This window comes from Leptosomus discolor, chromosome 1 (genome assembly GCF_034619465.1).
Source record: "Leptosomus discolor isolate bLepDis1 chromosome 1, bLepDis1.hap2, whole genome shotgun sequence".
Classification (NCBI taxonomy): Eukaryota; Metazoa; Chordata; class Aves; order Leptosomiformes; family Leptosomidae; genus Leptosomus; species Leptosomus discolor.
Window position 1 is genome coordinate 149,037,361 of NC_141391.1, and position 20,571 is coordinate 149,057,931.

A 20,571-nucleotide genomic window follows, 5' to 3' on the forward strand; every position below is an offset into this window, starting at 1 on the left:
CTCTTTCTCCCTGTCCCATTTACTTTAGCTATGGACTTAAATGGCAAAATAGAAATTCTGCAGAAAGGTGAATCTTGCAGTTCTGTTGGGCTTTTTTGCTGTTTCTAGTATGTCAGTTGTCTTGAACTGTGGGTGGCATTTGTCAGTGTTTGCTGTCCCTTCCACTGGGGATATACTGACATTTCTTGCTGCTTTCTCTCCCTTCATCCTGCTCACAGTGAATTGGCTCTGGTTCCACGCAGCGCTTTTTTGGTAACACACAGGAAACCTCAGACTTAAGATAAACTACTTTTTACTTGGATCAAATGGGTCAAGCCTGAATTCAGCTTTTATTTAGGCTGGTAACCTACCCACTCTGCAGTACAAACACAAGTCAAACCTGGTTGGTTGATGTTGATTGTTTTGGCCCCTTGTTTCTCTCATCTCTTACTCAGAGAAGCAGCTGAGTTTTCTTAACAGTTCACTGTGGAAGAACTCTCCATTTACTCACAGAGAGGCCTGGGCTGTCCCTAACCTTCCTACAGTATGCCAAAATGACCCTGTGTACTCAAGGAACCCACAGATCCTTAACATTATTGAAAGCTGGACCCAAATGTGATGGGAAAAAGCAAGAAGAATGTTCTTAAATGTAGGCATTAGCTCCTTGCAGCTCTTTACCCAAGGGACAGAGATGGGCTCCTCCAAATTGAAATCCAATACAGGAGCCTAATTATCAACTAGAAAAAAATCTTGGAAGAAATTAGTCTTGTGAGGCTAAAGCCAGCTGTTGCAAACAGATCCCTAACACATTTTAGATCTTAGCCTAAGCCTCCAAGTTTTCTTGTGTTTAGCTGATTGTGCAAGTAAGCAACTATACATTTCATGTCTGTTAAATAAGATGGGTGCAAGAGCTTGGGCATTGATTTGTTTAGGCTTAAGAACCTAATCCAAAAATCATTTGAAGCTTCCTAATGATTTCTCAGCTAAACCTCTGAATTGACCCTCTTACTTGTCTTTCTCTATCTGAGTACTGCTGGTAGAATTTGCAGCTGAAAAATATGCTACTTTAACTTGAAGAAAAATGTTGTTAGTATGATTACCTCTGAGGAAACAAAAATCTCTAACACTTTTGTACTGGCTCCTGATTTATGTCTGTGGTTTTTCACCTCTAATTTGCTGTCCCATATACCATAGTATTTGTTCATCCAGTTCCATATTAATGCACAAAACTTCCAATTATTTTAAAGTAGAAGCTATCCGAAGAATTAGATATATTGCCGATATAATCTATAATGAAAGTCTAAACTGGCATAGTTGCATTAGAACTTGCAAAGCTAGTTGGGGTTGTACCTCATCTTGGAAATAATGAAAATGACAGAAATTAAGTTATAAACAGGGACTGAGGGCCAAAATTTTCAACATACGTATGTCCCTAGAGCTGTAAATAAGTGCCAGGAAACTTGGTGCTTCTGGAAATTCTGATTAGGTCCCTATTTGCATCTTAAGAGCTTAAATATACTTCTGCTTATGGTAAATGAGAACTTTCAACAGAGGCTCTGGGCTTTTGAAAAAAAAATCTAACCTCACTGAAGTGATTGGGAAATCTTTCAAATGCCTTTTAAAGATTTCCCAATCTTTTAAGTTGGGGTCATCCAAAATTTTGACAACAATAGACCAAATTATATTGTAGGAATTTGCGCAAATTGGGCTTTTGGAGACAAATATACTTTATGATCTTATAAAGCAGTGGAAAAATAATTTTGCCAGGACTAGGTGCAAAAGACCCATGGGCCATCAGCTGCACAGCCATGCATCATGCTTATGGAGTGAGTAGTTATTCATTAATGCCCTTTTTATGATACTTGCTATTTTCCAGATCAAAGGAGGAAAAAAAATGCATACTTGCTGCAATTCAAGTCCTATTGGAGAGAAGCATAAGAAAGTTTATCTACTACGTAATCTTTTCAAATGAAATTAAAGTGAATTTAGTTTGGCTGAAATTGTAGACTTGTCCTCTGCATGGGTGGATCACAACATACTTGCCTATATTTGAGAATCAAGACTCACACAGATACTGAAATCTAAAGACTGGTGGAATATGTGGCTGATGCTGTTTGGATGAATAAGGGGAAAGTCAGGGTATGGGAACGTTATTACTGAGAACTAGTTCAAACCACAATTAGCAGAAAAATTATCACATATTTTTGTCTTAAGATCCTTCTAGTGAAAAAAAAAAATCCTTCCTAAAAGGGCAGGAAAAGAAAGATAGAGTGATGAAGCAGAAGGATGGGGAAATCTGCCATGAAATTTTACCTAAATTCGAAGCATTTTGGGTTTTCTGTCAGAAAATGGAAAGGGGCATTGGAGGGGCAAGAGCCTAAAATGGCAACATTTTAATAAAAAAATCTCTACCAACAAGGGCAAGGATAGTCGTCATGATACTCATTTTTCTCTACATACTTCCTCCACTTCCCTTATATAAATTTAACTACCCTGTGTCGTGTGTATCCCCGCCCCAGGCCTATGACTGTACTAAACCAGCATTTTTTACCATGACCCCTTTGGCACACAGCCCTGCGATACCTCTTTGGATTCATTAGTCGCCTGTTGTGGTTTACAGCGCGTCCATCTGCCATTCGTTAGGCACTCTGGTCATGGCCAGCGGGAAGCTAGCTCGTCTGGTGGAGCAAGACCATAATGAAGCAACAGCTGAGTCTAGTCCTAGCGAGCAGTTATTGTCCATGTTTCATTATCTGTGTGTTTATGGATGTTTGCGGGATGTTGTTTTGCTCCTCGGTTAGGCTAAGTGCTTTCTTTAGTAATTAGTGTAGCTTGAAGAAGGATCTGCTGGAATAACTGGATGAGGCCTTTGGCTTAGTGAGAATGGCATGAAGAGACAGGTGAGGCAGTGATGCTTTCGACCCAAATTGGACACTTGTAAAGTACGCACTTCCAAGGGACTAACCCTGCCAACACGTGCCACAACAAGTGCCTAAACCCTCCAAGCAGTAACTGGTGAGCAGCTGCAGTGCTCCCCACTGGCACAATCTAGGCAGTTGTGGAAGGCCCAAGGAAGCAGGTGAGCAATTAAAGGATAGGGAGAAAAGGTAGCCAGCCAATTTTCGAGGAGTTCCATGCCCAAACAGTCAGAATTTGGCCTAATAATCCTTTTCCCAATTATTTTTGAAGTTGAGTTAATTTAACCAAGTTTCACAAGAGACCAGGAGTAAGCCTATCTATATAAGAGCTATTGAGACATAGCAGTTGTACTTTAATTTACATGCAAGATGATTTTCCAGGCACAGGCAAGCTTTTCAGAGCCAGGAATAGCAAAGGAAACACTTGAAAAACTACTGAAATGTTTGCAAGGACACTCACACAGAAGACATTGGAGAGATGAGAAGCTCTCTCTTTAGGAGACTGCTCTACAATGCAGGAATGTGGCCTAAGCCTCCTTGTTTCCATCTGTTTCAGGCACAGGGATTTCAGTCCTAGTTCTTTATCATAGGGGTGGGACTGCTGCTGGTATCAATTTGAGAACATAACTTATCTCATCGCACCTAAACAACTCCCCAGGGGCATGAGCTTCAACCTACAGAAAGAAAGGCAAAGCTGTTGATGACTTCAATGGGTTGTGCCTCAGGCTCCATTCAAGGAAGGAAGAATTTAGTACAAAAGTCATGCCAGAAATATATAGCTAGGTTGCGCAATGGCAGGGCGCTTCCCAGCTGTTGAACAATTTAACAGCCCAATCAAAAATGGCCTCCTGATGCACGTTCCTCTAGGAATAATTTCAGTGGCACATGAGTTTTCTGCACTTTCATTGTCAGCTTTATTTCCATGAATGTTTTTCTTTTTTCCAACCAATAGTTTCTGTCACAGTGGCTTATCTGACAATAGGTTGCAATGGGCCTGCTGCTTCTCTGCCTTGCTAAACACATAGTCCTGGCCTTCCTATCTCCTGTATCGATGAATGACATCATACCTTTAAATGTTCTACTTTATCTAATTAAAATGATAGTATAATGTATGTGCTTTTTCTAACCAGACCATGTTCATTTCCTTTAGAGCAGTGAATTCTTCATCTCTTCTTGCCACTTCTCATGCCTTTTTTTGTGAGGGCTAAACCCTGAAGAATGGGGGGGAATACAGAGAATGGGGAGGAAACAAAATTCCTTCTCCACCCCTGACCTTCATAACAGCGAGGAAAGCAGGAATCACTGCCTTGACTGCTCATCCTCCAAGACAACAAGTAGAGCACATAGAGTAGCTAAGCCTGCTTGGAGCAGGAGCGTGACAGAGCAATGCTGCTGGGGGTGCAGGAACAGGATCACTCTGGCTTTTATTACCCCCCTGGGGCTCCACATCACTGGGGCTCCATCACATCTACCCCAGGTGGATGAGCAGGAGGTGCCACAGCCCTCCCAGGTGTTCTGCTGTCTAAACAGCAAGCCCACAGGGCAGGACAATACCTGTAAGCGGAGCTTAAAGACCATACCTTTACTTCTATATGAAACCAAAACAATAAAGAGGGGATCAGACTATTGCAAAAATAATCCTTGCTCCTGTAAGGAAGGTGAGCAAAGCTCTCAGCTTTGGCTGAACTCAGCTAGAGCTGAAGAGTTCATCATACCCTGCAGCAGAGTCTTTTGAGAGACCACAGGGCTCATCATTATCTCCTGGGAACACTATGTCAGGGTGCATCAGGAAAATTAAAAATGCCAGGTAAATTTGCCTCCTTTTTTAAAAGTGGTAAGGAGCCGATGGTTATAGACTATTCTTACTGTCTATAAACAGCTTATTGAAAATGCAGCTTCTAACAAAAAATAAAATAAAATTAATGCTTTCCTTAAAGGTACATTTAAAGATGCATTGTTTCAGCATCCAAGCAAAAAGTGCTATTTATATTTCTGAAACACTCTGCTTTGTCAGCATCAGCCTATCTGCAGTGATAATCCATTTCTCCCGGCAGCAATACCATTACACCCACGTTCCAGATGAAACTGAGGAATGCGCAGAGAAACTAGAGACCAAATTTTTCAAAAGCTGCTTGGAGGCTGAAAGAGGAAGATAGGTTGCAAAAGAAAATTCTAGAAATGCCCTAGTGTAAATGAAATCTCCACACATAGAGTGTGTTTTCTCCAACAGCAAAGCCAATTTAAATATTCCCCACCTTTCCCACAAGACCACCTTCTGCTCTCAGTTTAACCGCTTCAGCTGTTGGAGGCACTGTGCCTTTATCAGGATCAGTGGAAGGATCAGGGTTAACCAAATAAACCAGTCTTGGGGAAAGAGCACCTTTTCAATCAGGATAATTTCATTAATTCCATGTAGAGCTCATCCCCACAAACATGTGAATCAGCACGGCTGGAGGAGTGGACTTGGAGAGCTACAGACTGGGGAGTGACAAGAGACTTGGTGGAGAGGGACGGATGGGAGGACACTGGGGAAGGGAATCCCGAGAGACCAACACGATTTAAATGCTATTGCACATCACGCTGGCTACCTCTCTGCCCTGTGAGCACACTAATAGCTTTGAAAATGTAATCACCCATTATTGTGGGCAAAGCCAAACAAAAAGCATGGCAAAGCAAGGAATGTAAACCGTGTCTTGGACTGGCTCCCTAACCACTGCATCAGCCTTCATTATGAGCAATTGGAGGTTTTCTTACTTGTCAAATTGTAGATTCCCAGGGCTGTGTTTCCTCATGGCTCATATGATGTCATCATGAATGGCTAAGCAAACGCAGATTGTTGCAGTAAGTATATAGCACTCTGCAGGCCAGTAACAGGAAAAATAAATGTATATTGTTTTATTCAAATGCTGGCAGAGAAAGTGGAATTGTTTATATTCTCTCTGCTCACTCTAAAAAGAGTGAAAACTGAGGAAGTGTTCTTAAAAAAAAAGGCATTAAAAGAAAAACTCAGCAATGAGAGGTTTAACACACTAGCCTGAGAAGATAATAGAAGCTAATGTCATCATAAATGCAAACTTCCTTAGTCCTGAAGGATCTCTGAGCCCCTGACAGTGTATCCACTGCGGTGGCATGTAGGAGGGAGGAGAGGATCCTAGCAGGGAAGGATGACACAACACACTTGCAAAACTGCCATGGGATCTTTAACATTCCCCTAGAACAAACAGGAACTTGGTGTTTGCAGCCTCATGTAAAAGGAATGAAGAAAATCTCGTCACTAAGGTCACTTCAAACTGGATAAACCACTGAATGAGATAATGACTGGAAGAGTCCTGAATATATGACTTATCTTTGCTATCTGTGTAATTTCTGTGGACAAGAGAATCTCACACTGATAGCACTTCAGATTTTTGGGGTATAACTCATTATTCAGCATGAATAAATGTAGCAGAGCTTCCTTTTAATATCTTCTAAGAAATATTCTTCTTCTAGAAAGACTTCTAAGTAAGTATAGCTAATTAGCTCGCTGAGATTACACTCCCTGTAGCTGTTGCACTCTGGGGAGGCAGGGCCAGGTCTCCTGGCGGCTGTGGTGAACATCATAAACTAAATTATGTTAATCCTCCAAGTTTCAGACGTGAGATAAGTCAGAAGTTTTACAACATCCATTATCTACTACTGTGTCTTTTATTTTGTTTGAAGACATATGATGTTTATTAGCTGAATGCCCTGAAACATTGAAAATGAAAGCAGAAATTTACCATTTAAATTTAGATCATGCTTCCCCCCTGCCACACACACACATAATTTTAAAGTTTACTCTGAACCGTTCCCAGGATTGTCTGTCCAAATTCCAAGCAGAAAGTTAATAATAACCTCTACATTATTACAAGCACTGAATGAGTGCTCGTAAAACTGTAGTTGCAGCCAGAGATAGGAGATGATAGTTGCTTATCAAAACAATGCATTAGTTTAAATTCATTTAATGCTGTCACTAATACTGGGAACCAAGCACACCACACTGTAGTATACTGGCTGGACCACTTAGCAGTGTTTATCTTTGCCCATCATAGCATACCATATTTCTGATAGGAAATCATTACTTCCAGGTTCTGAGATGAATTAGTCTTCCTACTGACAGCAGTTGTATGGGATAAGCAGTGCTGTGACATCAGGCAGATCACCAGTTAGGCTTCAGATTTAAACAGGCTTTGGTCACTAGTGATTTATGAAGAGTTACTCTCCACCCACACCTCTCTCCCAACCTGCTCCACAAAAGATGCAGTTAGATACCATTAGGTGTCTACCAGTCCCATCTCCCTTAGGATCATTTTTTTTTTCCTCTAGAAATGAGCATCTCTACAGCATGTTAGAAAACCTTTGTTCAGCCTGAGCTTTCTTCTTCGGCTAATCATTTATCAACTTTGCAACATACTTCTTTGTACTGCAAAAAAGAAGCATTTAGTCCATAGCATTTAACTTATGTTTTACTTCAGTTGTCGATCACAGCCTTTCTATTATTCACTTTTCTTGTTCTATAGTATCACAAACCCTACTGTGGAAATGATACCTTTGTTTCTTAAAGAGCTTTCTCTGCTCCTGTCTCTTAATTCTCTATGGCAAAGCTGTTTGCTTTAAAAAAAACTGCTGGTACAAACAAAACTTCAAGATTCCAGGAGGCAAGCAAGAAGAGAAGAGGAGGGAGGGTAAAAAAACAAAAGAAAACAAAAAAACAAAACAAAAAGTATAGATAAACCTTGAGAACAGCTGTCAGGACATTTGCCACCGCTTTCCATGAGAAGCTAGAGGCATTGAGAATATTATACACTATGTTGTTAGTAACTAGTTACACAAGCCTGAAAACCATTGTGGTTTATGTCACTGTCTGATATATCTGTTCTGACATGCCTTTCTCCATTCATTCTTCTGGGAACTTCTCCAGGTGTCTAGTTCAGGAACTTGGCAATGAGCCCACCAAAAAGAAAGCATTCCCTTATCTTCTGCCTTCAAAACTGCAGGTACCCAAGGAGCTGTAATGCAAAATCAAGTAATAGCACAATTTGAAAACAATGAGTTCCCATAAATATTGTATTGTGCACTGTATTAAAAAGATGTAACATTTATCAATGCTTATGTCATCAGACTTATAAAAAAAAGGATCATGAAAAATCCATGAGTCAGTTTTCAATGTATTTTGTTGCCCTAATTCTTCATTTCCCTGTGGCACAGGCACCTTACAGGCATGCCTCTATTGACTGATTTGTGGCTCATCAGTCAATCGGACTGATAAAAACTTCTAGTGTTCATCTAAGCTCCTTTGTCAAAGAAAGCTGGAAATTGCACAGGACATACGATCTTTCAAGATTTTCGCATATATCCTACTCTGGCTGGATTGTAATCTCAATGTAAATTTTTACATTAAAATAAAATAAAATAAAAATGTAGTTTTTCCAGGTTATCTGACATTTCTGTGGAGCCAAACCCAAAAAGCCAGGGTGTGCATGTAATGTTTTTCATTTGATGCAAGCTGTAGTCTCATCTGATAAAATATACATGGACTCGTAATAAGACAAGAAAATTATTAGTCAGGCTGAAAAGAGAGTGATGGATAGTCTGTTCAGACTCTGACCACACAGAAACAGCCCGTGCTGTCTACCAAAATGAAATAGGGAGCTCTGCATCCCTTTACATCACTGGGTTTCTGAGGCAAACAAGAGAAGAAGGTACACTTTGTGCTGTTTCTAGTTACCATATGTGCTTATCTATACAGACTCAGTGAAACAGTAGCACAGAAAGGCACTTTCACAAAGGTACTTTTTGCCATCGTGAAGGTTACAAATACAGGCAGTGATCCAGCATTAATGCCAGTGGCCTTGCTCACAGTATGCTAACTGCCCTCTCATTCAGGCTGACTCACCAGGGCCTGATAAAACCCTATTTGTAAGATTTTAGAATTACACTAGGTCTTCAGCCTAGCAGCAAAAAAGTATATTGCGCCTTTCTAGAATGGGTTTGTCAGACCAGGACATAACACCTAAAACAAAGTCTTTTGCTCCTGACAAGAACAGCAGCCAGTAGGATGGTGAAACACCAGCCAGTCCCCAATCTATCAAGCACCAACCCCAGCATCAGCATGAGGCAAATTAGTTCACTGAGCTCCTTACCAGCAGCCTCCCCCTTAGGCAGGGGTCAGGATTTATGGCCAGGTTGCTGCTGGCAGCCAGGGTGTGCTTGCAGAACAGCTGGGCCTTGTAGACCAGTCCCTACCCCAACCAAGGATTCACACAGAACTGGCTTTTCACTTTGTTGGAAAAATTTCTTCATCTCCTTCGAGCATGAGACCGTGCTCCTTCCCCTACTCCCCGGGAAAAGAGTCCACAGCTCTCGCAGGACATGTGGACCTTCTCTAATGAACCAACTTCACTTCTCTCCCCTTTCTTCCAGTTCCTTCTGTTCAACTCTTGTCTTCGGAGCATGGGAGAGGGAGCAGGGATCAGAGCAAAAGCTGAAGGAGAGCCTTGAAAAAGAAGTCAAACAAAAACCAAACAAAAAAAAGAAAACCCGCAACAACCAAACCAAATCAAAAAAAGTCACAACAAAACAAATTTAAAAAAAAAAGCCCCCAAATGCAGAACAGCAACAAAAATCCCCACTCCTGCACTGGCTGTGGCTTCCTTCTGTGCTTGTGCACGTTCCTCCCGTTTCACTGGCAGGGGATGAGGCAGCAGCTCCACACTGTCCTAGGGGCAGTTTGAGGCATCTCCAAAACGGCTGGCCAGCCCTTCTTTCAGGAGAGCCACTCAAGTAACTCACGTTGCCTGTGTCTTGAGCCAGGCTTAGCAGCTACAGAGCGAAATCAGCTTTGAACTCTTTCGGTACATACAGATCAGCTGAAGCCGAGTAGCAGGTGGATGCTACAGCCAAGAAAGTGCATCTTTTCCATCTCCCTGTAACAGTGATATCTGGTTAAAAACCTACAATTTAGTCCCACACATTTCTCTAGTGCAATACAAAATAACGTGGCAGTGAATAAAACAACAAAATGGAGGCTAATGAGGCTGAGTTTGTTTTAAATCTGCATTTCCTAAATTACAGGTTCTTTGAAAACAAATGGTGAGGTGTTCAGGCATTTCCTTTGAAAGAGAAATTTAAAAAACTAGCTTCTTCCCAAAAAATGGCCTTTCTGTTCAAAATGCATTTTCCAGCAAAAATTCATTTATACAAAAATGCTTTGATGATAACCAGAAGATCATCCTGCCATCTAAAGTATTGCAGAATTCCCTCCCTTTATTTCCTTTATTTCTTTTCCCTTTTTAAAGATGACAAACTCTTTTGACCAAAAGAAGGGAGTGGGACTTTCCAAAGTCAACACTGAGAGAAATGTAAGGGAAAAAAATACAAGAAAGCTGCAGCCCCCTGAAAATTTTGTTGTCTTGTCATTGTCTTAATGAAATACTGTTTGTTTTTTTTTAAAAAAAAAGCTTTCCACCCCATTCTTCTGAAAATATTTTCTTTATTTTTTCAATTTTTTCTCAAATAAAACTTTTTTTAATTTTTCACTTTGAGATGGGAGGGATGGGGTTTGTGTCAAAGTTCTATACTGAGAATGCTATTCTACTTTACTTTGCTGAGTGTCTTTCAAAACAGCATGCAAATTCAAACCTTACCTGTGTCAGTCATACAGAAAAGCAAGTTAGTTGTCTGATTTCGTCTGTAAGACTTGCTCTACAGCCCAATTACAAATATACTTGACTCAGACACAAACATCTGGAGGTGTTACCATTAACTGAGTTTTGAAAAACCACGTATGTTAGTAATAGCACACCAGAAAGTTTACTCTTCACAAAGGATGACATCACAAGTTATACAATGAAGTTGAGAGAGGAGAAATGGTAGAAGTATAGACATTACACGCTGCGCTCCTAAAATGATCAAAATCATTAGACACCCCAGTCTGATCGTTTATCTTTTATATGAGAGGAGACCTGTGAAATAAACAACCTCGTGTTGGAGCAATACATTATGGAATGGGATAACATAATATAAATTAAACCTCCTGCTTGTATTCCATACACAGCAACTGCTGTAAAAAAATGCCTCCAGCACTGAAGGCAATGGGCAGAACATTACTACAAAAATCCTCCCATTCAGTGGTGATGGGATGAATGACTACTATACTGTGTATTTTGTGAAATTCACAGTACGCTATTCCAGATGAATATACAGACAGGTTCTTTTATTGTCTTTATTGTATTTAAGAAGCACTTCCTGCTATTAACATTAGGAAGTAGTTATAATAAGAGATTTTGACAAACAACTCCTGTATTTTCCATATTCAGTACTGAACAAGGAAAGTGGCCTTTGTTCTGCTAACATGCCTGTGCCAAGGTTGCCTTCTCCCCAGTCTTTGACTGGTGGCAAATTTTGCCTTTAACCTGGGGGCCAGACATCCCTGTCAGTGAAGGGAGATACTGGCAACTCCTAACATCAGGCTTTGTTTGTGTGAAAGCTGCAAGCCTGCGATAGTAGGACTGGGCATATCTAGATGTTGCAGAAGAGCTGGAACATCCACAAGACCCCGTACCTGGGCATACACAGGGGGCATACACAGGCAGGTAGCACCCCTAAGCCTGGGCAGCCCACAAGTAGTCTGGTTGGTGAGCAAGAGAGCAGAAATACACAGGGAACAGGCCACTGAGTAAACGATCACACTGGAAATGTGTGAACATAGGTACAGCAATTACCCTTGTGCAAGCTGGGAAACGAATGGCTCACGTTTCTCTTTCATGAGCACTTGCAAGCATTAGTTTCATTGCACCGAAGTCAGTGATTTTTATGTTCGTTTTCAGTGGTGGCAGAAGTAAACTAGTGCATATGCTCTGATAACAGCACAAGTTATAGTTTACTTCATTCCTTGTGATTGAAAAGTGCTTGCAAAATAATCTCATGTAGTGCTTCCTTCCAGTCTCCTATTAAGACAGTTTTGATGAGAGTAGTAAATACACCATGCTGTGGACTGCCAGAGTTTCAGGTGAGCTCCTTGAAACTAGTTACTTTTCTCTAGACCCTTTCTGCTCAAAAGTTCCTAAAATCAGGTACTTCCTTCCCACAGCAGTAAAGTGCAGTTACATCTGAGATAAAGTGAAATTGCCATTAACAAAAGAAATACTCCCCAAAACTTTGTAGCAAAAACTGAAAAGTAACAGCAATTTTAAAAATGACACTAGTTACACTGACATTTGGTCAGGCCAAAGGATGAATATCCTGATGAAGACTGCTGAAAAACACAGATGAGTAGGACTATGGTCTTGGTCTCTTCCACCATAGGACGGTCTTTCCAAATTGTCAAAAGAAGGTCAGTTATTGATGTCTGGTTGGACGAGTTACTGAATTAGCATCTGAGGCAGTCTTTGGAGTCCTGCTATGTGCACATTCAGCATGTAAAATATTATTTATTGTAAAGATAAATCTAAAACACAGGGCTCAATTTTTACATTTGAAAGTAAGTTAGTGTTTTCAAAGGACTTGGGATGTTTATTTAGTCCATGATCCTGCTGTGGAGATTAAGATAGACATTTGAGACAGGTATTCCAGTCCCTTTATACCACACCAGTTCAAAAAGACGTTTGAACCATTTTTGATGTTCAGATTTGGGTCCACAGAACTGAAGCCCACATAATTGCAACTGAAGAAAAAAGGCTTACATTACATGAAGCAACATAACCTCCCAAAAGGCAGGAGCAACACATTTCATCGCATAGCTGCTCAATCCTACTCTGTATTTACTATTACACAGTATATATGTATATATATATATAAACACACTGTTACAGATATACTGCCATACAGTGTATATAAGTATATTAAAAATATAAAGAAACTTTTGATATTTATACTTAATTGATATTTATATATAAAAGTATATATACTTTTTATATTTATATTGTCGGTCAGGAGGTTGCTATGCTGTTACAGAAGAAACATACAAGCATACACAGTAATTTCTCTGAACAGTTTCCTGCTTAACACAGTGATTTAAATATGCATAAAATACACAGAGTTTGTGACCATTTTTATACTTGATACAGTTCTTCCTTTCCTTTCCCCCCCACTGATCTCATTTTGCTCCATTACATTTACATTTTAATTTGCTACAAGCACATTAGGTCTCAATATTAGAAGTGACCACAGAGAACAAACCAAGAGAGGAGGGAACGCAGAGAAATCCTCCTGTTGATGTCTCACTCACCGCTTATATCCCCACCTCACTGAATTGCCAGAGATACTGTCAAAACTGAGTCAAACTCAGGCCCACAAACACAGAGACAGAAGTAATGACTACATGTTTACATCTATGACATACCAGGATCAGAAAAGGACTCCGCATTACAAGTTCATGCTTTCTTACACGCAGAGAGACACCCGCAAATGAGCTGCACTTTCAGGACCAAATTAAATTCTCATGGTAGTATCTCTAAAACAAACTGTTATTTCTCAAAGCTGGACACAGAGCTGTTTAAGGAGGCAGCACATCACATGCCAGAATCCTGTGGCACCGGAATCCTACAGGCTGGAGTTTGCCACGTGCTCCAAGGCAGACTGAAATTACAATATATGAGTGGCCTCTGAGAGGGTGAATGGGGGATGTACTCTCTAACAAAAATATACTTTTTAAAAAAAAAAAAAAAAAATTTGTGGAAGTGCCTTTTGATTATTATAGCCTCTGCTTTTAGCCACTCTGGTGTCTTCTGCCAAGTATGGTTTACTAATGACACATCATCATGGCACCAGGAATGGACTTGTTGATAAGTTAAATAATGGGACTACTTTCAGACCATTTTTATAGCTGAAAATTCTCATGGCATAAAAGAGTCATCATACAGTTATTTTACTGTGGAGAACTGTTATTTTTCTTAGAATAACTTTGAACTCTGTAGCGTTTGGGGAAGGGGGATGTTTTTCAAATAAAACCCTGCTTCCATTCTTCCCCCAAAAGCTCAGCTTGTATTAGCTGGAACGATAACAAGTCCATAAAGATACATATTCAAGCAGATCATAAATTTAGCCAGAGCATTTATGTACTAAATCCAAACAAAGATCTAAAGCAAGAAGCAAAACACCACAAAAAAAATGTTACAAAAGATATGGGCTGAGATTTTTAAAGATGAGTAAGGGACTCAGCCATACTAGTCCCAAAGAAATTGATTAATTATGTGGTTGATCATCTCAGTTTATATGCCAAGTTAATTCCTGATATAACTTCATTGTCTTCAGTGGAGTTACACTGTAAACGTATTTGACAGATAGCCATGTTTCTTCTCCAAGAATAACTTCTAAGGCAGAAGGTTTAAACATGAATGAAAGTCCTGGGCCAAGTTCTACCCTAATTTAAACCCTGTGCAAAACAGCTGACTTGGATGAGAGGGTGTAAGGAAAGGCTGAAAGAGACATGAGTCTATTCTTCCTTTGTTGGGACATTACATCAATTCCCTTAGGTAATGGTCATGTCTCCGAAAAACACAGCAGGAATCCAAATTGGAGTTTGTTGGAGATCCTTTCTTTCTAAGCCTGCAAGTTTCTGTATTTCACAACCAGTAAGTGTTCAAGGAAGAGCTTGGACTAGTGTCAGTGGAGGACTACAAAATTCACTCCTATTAGGTACTGCATCGATCTGAATCTTGCTTGCTTCTGAACGCATTTCATCTTCTTTGAGGATAAGCACTGGAAATGGTCATTTTAATATGAATGTTGGAATTAGTCACCTAATTTAATCAGAAAATAATGCGTTTCAGACATTCTCAACCTCAATGTTATTTTGAATCAACAACTAGGATATGGTTTGTTTTTGTTGGGGTTTTTTTTTGTGTGTTGGGTTATTTTTAGCTCATTATTAGTGTTTGAGTTACGCATGTTTAAATAAGGCTGACGAGTCAAACAGGGTGCACACACCTTTGCTAAGGTGAGAAGGAAATAATGCCCATCTCAACTCTTTCTGTGCAGCATTGCTTAGGACACAAAGTTTTATTGCTTTGCCTGAAGCAATGCCTTTGCCATTTATGCCAGTGGCAGAAATCTGAACAATACAGCTCTAAGTGTAGTGAATTCCTGATGTCCTCACTTCTGATTCTTCTGCTGACAGAAGTTGCTTTACTAAAAAGTGATGTAATCTGGTGGTGAGCGAGCTCAGCATAAACAAATTGGCTCCAAAGTAATACCCCTGCTCTAGGGAGATCATTGCTAGGGCACATAGCACAAGCTAGCAAGTTGCCCTCCGAACTGACAGCCCAAGCACTTGCATGCCCTTCCCAGCTCTCCTCTATTTTCAGTCAAATCAGACAGTAGTCACATACATTGTTTTAATACTCAACTGGATGTCAGGGGCCCATCTGCTGAGCACCCCTAATGAGGCAAAAGTGAAGACATTTCCTATCCAATATGTAGTTTGCAATAGTTATAAACAGGACAGACACTGGATCAAAAGCATCTCACCTTCCACATCTCTGAAATGCAGCTGCTAATCTTCAGCCATGTAAAAACGTGTGGAGGTGAAAAGCTCCATAGGATGGGCTGTGACCGTTGCCATGAAGGAGAGCAGGAGTATTTTGAGGGAATCGGCCAGGCCAGAAGCAGAGAAGCTGTGCAGAGCCACCCCTGCAAGAGCACAGCCCTGAGTGTGCATGCCCCCAAAACTGGCACAGACCACATGGCTCTGAAGCTGACACTTCCCCACTCACCTAGGGTTGTTCTGAAGTGGTATCTTCTTCCCTTCACTGGGCCCAAGCAAGCCTTATGCAAGTACTTTATTGCTGTCAGTGCCCCGCAAGCAACTCGCTGGGCTTGCCATGACCCCTGCTGAGACCTGCCAGTGAGTGAGACTAATTGCCATCTGGCCTTATGCGTGGCAGCTGCCTCCCACCCTTCCTTTCTTTCCTTCAGCTCCCTCCTGTGTATGTGATTATTTGTTATTTGTGCATACAAGCCTCCCTGCTGCAGGCACAACCTACTATTTCCCTCCACACCAAAGTGCACATCTGTGATCTCCAACTCTTCACTTCTGTAGTATTCAATGCCTGTACTCTTTCATCCCATGTACCTCTTTTCTCCCAGGCTCATCTCAGCTGCTGTGGTCCAGTTCTACCTTTCCTTCTTATCACTTGTCACCTTCTCACCTCCTTAATTTGTGCTATCTCGAAAAACAGCTCTTCTCCCTCTTTTGCTTCAGAGCTGCTGCTCTCTGTCATCTATCTCAAACATCAGTGCTTGACAGACTTTCTTCCAGTCCCCTTCATCACATTGACCCTCCACTCCAGCAATTTCCATCTACAAGTACAAGGTTATCATAACTAAGTGAACAATGTTTAAATATGAAACTAGCTGGACAGGTTCCCTGTCTCTCTCCTGCCTTTTCTCTCTCTTCTGTTTGGTCTTGATCTGGAGAAGAGAAGACTGAGAGGAGATCTTGTCAGTGCTTATAAATGTCTAAAGGGCGGATGTCAAGAGAATGGGGCTAGGCTCTTTTCAGTGGTGCCCGGTGACAGGACAGGGGACAACAGGCACAAACTGGAGCACAGGACGTTCCGCTTGAACATGAAGAAAAACTTCACTCCAGGGGTGACAGAGCATTGGAACAGGCTGCCCAGAGAGGTTGTGGAATCTCCTTCTCTGGAGACTTTCAAAATCCACCTGGATGCAATCCTATGTGACCTGCTCTAGGCTAACCTGCTCTAGTGGGGGGGTTGGACTAGTTGATCTCCAGAGGTCCCTTCCAACCACTACCATTCTGCAATTCTGTGTCTGTGATTAGCTACTCCTGGTCCAGGCACAGGCTCAGGGTAAAGCACTGCAGCACAGGTAGCACATCACTGCTTCTCCTTCAGAGGAAGCTGTGAAAGAAGGAAGCATTTTTAAAATCTGTTCTTGAAAAAGAAGATGGTAAGGAGTCTTCTGGAAACATGTCAGGAGAACTTTTACCCAGCATCACTTCCCCAGTCAAAATGGAAAAAGGAAAATAAATTTAAAAAAAAGAACATGCTATGTATTTTACTAGCAATTAGAGAAGAGTCATGATCAAACTTTTGAAACATCAAGATGTTTAAACTATTCCAGCTGAAGTAAAATGTGGGGAATTTACTTTGTCTTTATAAGTCTTAGAGAATCAGTCTAGCTTTGTCATGTAAATGAACCATGTAATAGGTTTTCTAGAGGTAGGTAACACAAGTGGACAAATCATAAAATCATAGAATGGTTTGGGTTAGAAGGGACCATTAAAGGTTATCAAATCATCTCAAGCTTGATGACTTGTATCCTAGAAATGCCCCCTTTTCTTTCCGCTAACTATAGAGGGAGACTACATACTTAGCTAAAACCTGTTCACATGGCTAAAACTAGGTTAAATTAATCCTATCTGGCTGAAATAAAAATTATAAATTGGTGGATGATAAGCTGGACATGAGCCGGCAATATGCACTCGCAGCCCAGAAGGCAAATCATATCCTGGGCTGCATCAAAAGCGGCATGGCCAGCAGGTTGAGGGAGGTGATTCTCCCCCTGTACTCCTCTCTGGTGAGATCCCACCTAGAGTACTGCATCCAGCTATGGAGTCCTCAGCACAGGAAAGTTATGGACCTGCTGGAGTGAGTCCAGAGGAGGGCCACAAAAATGATCAGGTCTCCTATGAGGACAGGCTGAGAGAGTTGGGGTTGTTCAGCCTGGAGAAGACTCTGGGGAGACCTTATAGTGGCCTTCCAGTATATGAGGGGCACTTATAAGAAAGATGGGGGCAACCTCTTTAGTGGGGCCTGTTGTGATAGGAAAAGGAGTAACTGTTTTAACCTAAAAGAGGGCAGATATAGACTGGATATAAGGAAGAAATTTTTTATGATAAGGCTGGTGAAACACTGACACAGGCTGCCCAGAGAGGTGCTAAATCCCCCATCCCTGCAAACATTCAAGGTCATGCTGGACGGGGCTCTGAGCAACCAGATCGAGTTGAAGGTGTCCCTGCTTATTGCAGAGAGGTTGGACTAGATGACATTTTAAGGTCCCTTCCTACCCAAACTATTCTATGATTCTGTGACAAAAGTCCTGGTGCAGAAATCATCATGGATGGAAAATAAGCTACACAGAGATCATCTTGTAGTATGATGACTGCCCTGTTAAGTCTACAACTTGAAAGGTTGCTTTGGCTAGGAACTGCCACATTCACTGAGAGCCAAGGAGAGTATTTCTGCAAAGGTTAAAAAAAAAAAAAAAATTAAGAAATGTAGGATTTCATAAGGAAAAAAAAAAATAACACAGATTTAAAATTGTTTCTTGTGCAGTCATCTCATTTCCTTAGGATCAACTTCTTATTACCCTTCCAAGTGTGAGGCTTAGTTAAATCTTCCTGAAAACTAATGTTCTGATTGGATTTAAAAAATAGGTTCTGGTTAAGCAAAGCTGAATTAATTATATTTATTCTACAGAGTGTTGCCTTGTCCTACTCTTGGACACAGAAATCTGGGATGTGGGACATCCTTGTGGCTTTAATTTTGAAAAAGATCAGAACTGGGTTTAGCTGTCACCTTTTACTGTCCATCTGCAACTGAAAGAAGAAAAGAACAATCCTGTAGTGCTGACAAGGAAACCTTTACCTATAGCTGAAATCACTGCAATCATAGCTAGTGCAGTGATATTTCCAGCACCATTTTGGAAACGCAGAAAGGATTTTGATCAGTTGGCAGTGGTGAAAGAAGACACTAGAAGTTGAAGACACTGTTTGGTCTTAAATTAGAACATAATCAGTATCCTGACAAAGCCTTCATATGTTGGTTTTAAAGGGGGTGGAGGGATAGAAAAAACTAAATACAAGAACATAAGTAGCTCGTAAACTGAAACAGCGAACTAGTTATCCAGCACTCCAAAATCTAAAGCTTTATTTCTACTTCTGCAAATTCATTAGTAGCATTTGTGGACATTGGTTTAAAATATTATAGCTGATTATTTTAAGTGAAAAGTAGGCAAAACATGGAAGATAAATTGGTGGAAGGAAGACATGTCAAAAATACATAAGGAAGCTATTTAGCCAATTGCATATTTACCTTCCAGTGTTCAAAAACTGAAGGGAAAGTTTTAAAGAATTAAATTATTTTGAACACCCCTAGTTTTGAAGCTTCAAAGCATCCTGGTTCAAAAACTGCCAACCCTTTTTCCGCTGGTTATGGGAACTCTAAAGCATCCAAAACAGTGCATTTTTCAAAGGTCGTCTGCTCATAGCACTGTAAATGGAGTTGTTTTGGCTTTTTAATGGTAGAAGTTATTGTGACCAAAACAAAGTGGAAAAAAAGTTAGAGACTATTGCTGAAATTTGTTATTGCATGGGTAAATGATCAATGCTGTAAAGAGTTTTTGTTTTCCTTTTGTTTCCTCCTCTAAAAGTCTAAAACGGTCCACATACAGTGAAAAGGACTTAACTGCACCAATAAGCAAAGCTGAATTCTGCTCACAGTTCAGGGCAGCTGCTACAAGCCCGTTCACACAGAAAAGTTTCCTGAGAAGGCTTTAAAAACCATATGAGTTGATGGCTTGTGCATCTCACCTGGAATCTTTTTGTTCCTCCAGCTCTTGTTGTACGCTTCCTGACTAAACGGTTCATCTGGGAGTACGACCCGACACTAGGTAGGTTGCATTTTATTCTATACACGTGGTATGCTGTATATAATAGCATGGCTGAAGTAATGGAAAGTAATAGAGTTAAAATTCCAAGCCTCAGTCAACCTCTAAATTTGCTGTGAAAAGCTTCTCTATGGTCATTTAAAGCTGGAACAAATTATTACCTAAGATGGCAGAATAGAGAAGCAGTAATGCACTCAAAGGAAAGCAGAATTAATATATGAGGCGCATTTCTGCCCACACAGGAGTCAGTGGGAATTTTGCCATTGAAAGCAATTGCATTAGTATTTCACAGAAAATTATTTATTGTGTGATCAGTTTTCTGCTTTTGGATAACCAAACATCAGCTGCTAGAGAATAAGACGGCTGGGATACAGTTCTCAGAAATTCAAGGGCAAAACTCCCATAAAATTACAGGTACTTACAGTCAGTCCACCTACCCTTTGGTAAGACTTTTGTCCTCACTTTCAAACATACATTGCGTCTCACTTTTCAGGTGACCAGATAGGGACACCAGTCATCAAAAGAGCACCCACATGTCTCCTCCACTGTCCCACTTAGTTCTGTTGGGTCTGGCACTTTTGAGAAGCTGGCACAGCTATCTCAAAAAAACCCTGTCAAACAATTGCTCTGAATTAAAGGCCCTACTTGAAAATTTGGGCTAAGGTCCAATTTCTTAGTATTTCCTAACTTAGCATATATTTGAATGCTGTGCACCAGGGAAAATCCAGGCCAAATCTGAGATGAAGCATTCGCATCTTAGAAAGTCCTGAGGTATTCAACATGCCAAGTGATTTGCACATGAAGTAAGGGGCTGGGAAATTTCCTTTTCTCCTACAATCTATTGCCATTTCCTTCCTAACGTTTCTTCAGAGGCTCAAATACAGATCATGCAGTTAAATACCTATTTCTTTGTTAGGGTTCTTTCTCTGAAAAGTCACACTAAAGAAATAGAGAATGTCATAAACTTGCAAAGCAGAAACAGATGAAATTTTAATACACTTTGTTGCAAAACTCAGGTAGTCCT

The 20,571-nt window shown here is 40.6% G+C and overlaps 1 protein-coding gene across 2 annotated transcripts in view; it reads left to right on the forward strand.

The window, feature by feature from the left end:
- RERG (RAS like estrogen regulated growth inhibitor) overlaps positions 1-20,571 on the forward strand; it is a 106,740-nt gene that overhangs the window by 71,205 nt on the left and 14,964 nt on the right. Inside the window, exon 2 of one of the 2 annotated variants that reach the window (XM_086467034.1) lies at positions 19,494-19,550. The exons of the other annotated variant lie outside the window; for it this stretch is intronic. Coding sequence (XP_086323160.1) covers positions 19,494-19,550 — 57 coding nt within the window. The remainder of the gene's footprint in view (positions 1-19,493; positions 19,551-20,571) is intronic. 2 annotated transcript variants of the gene reach the window in all.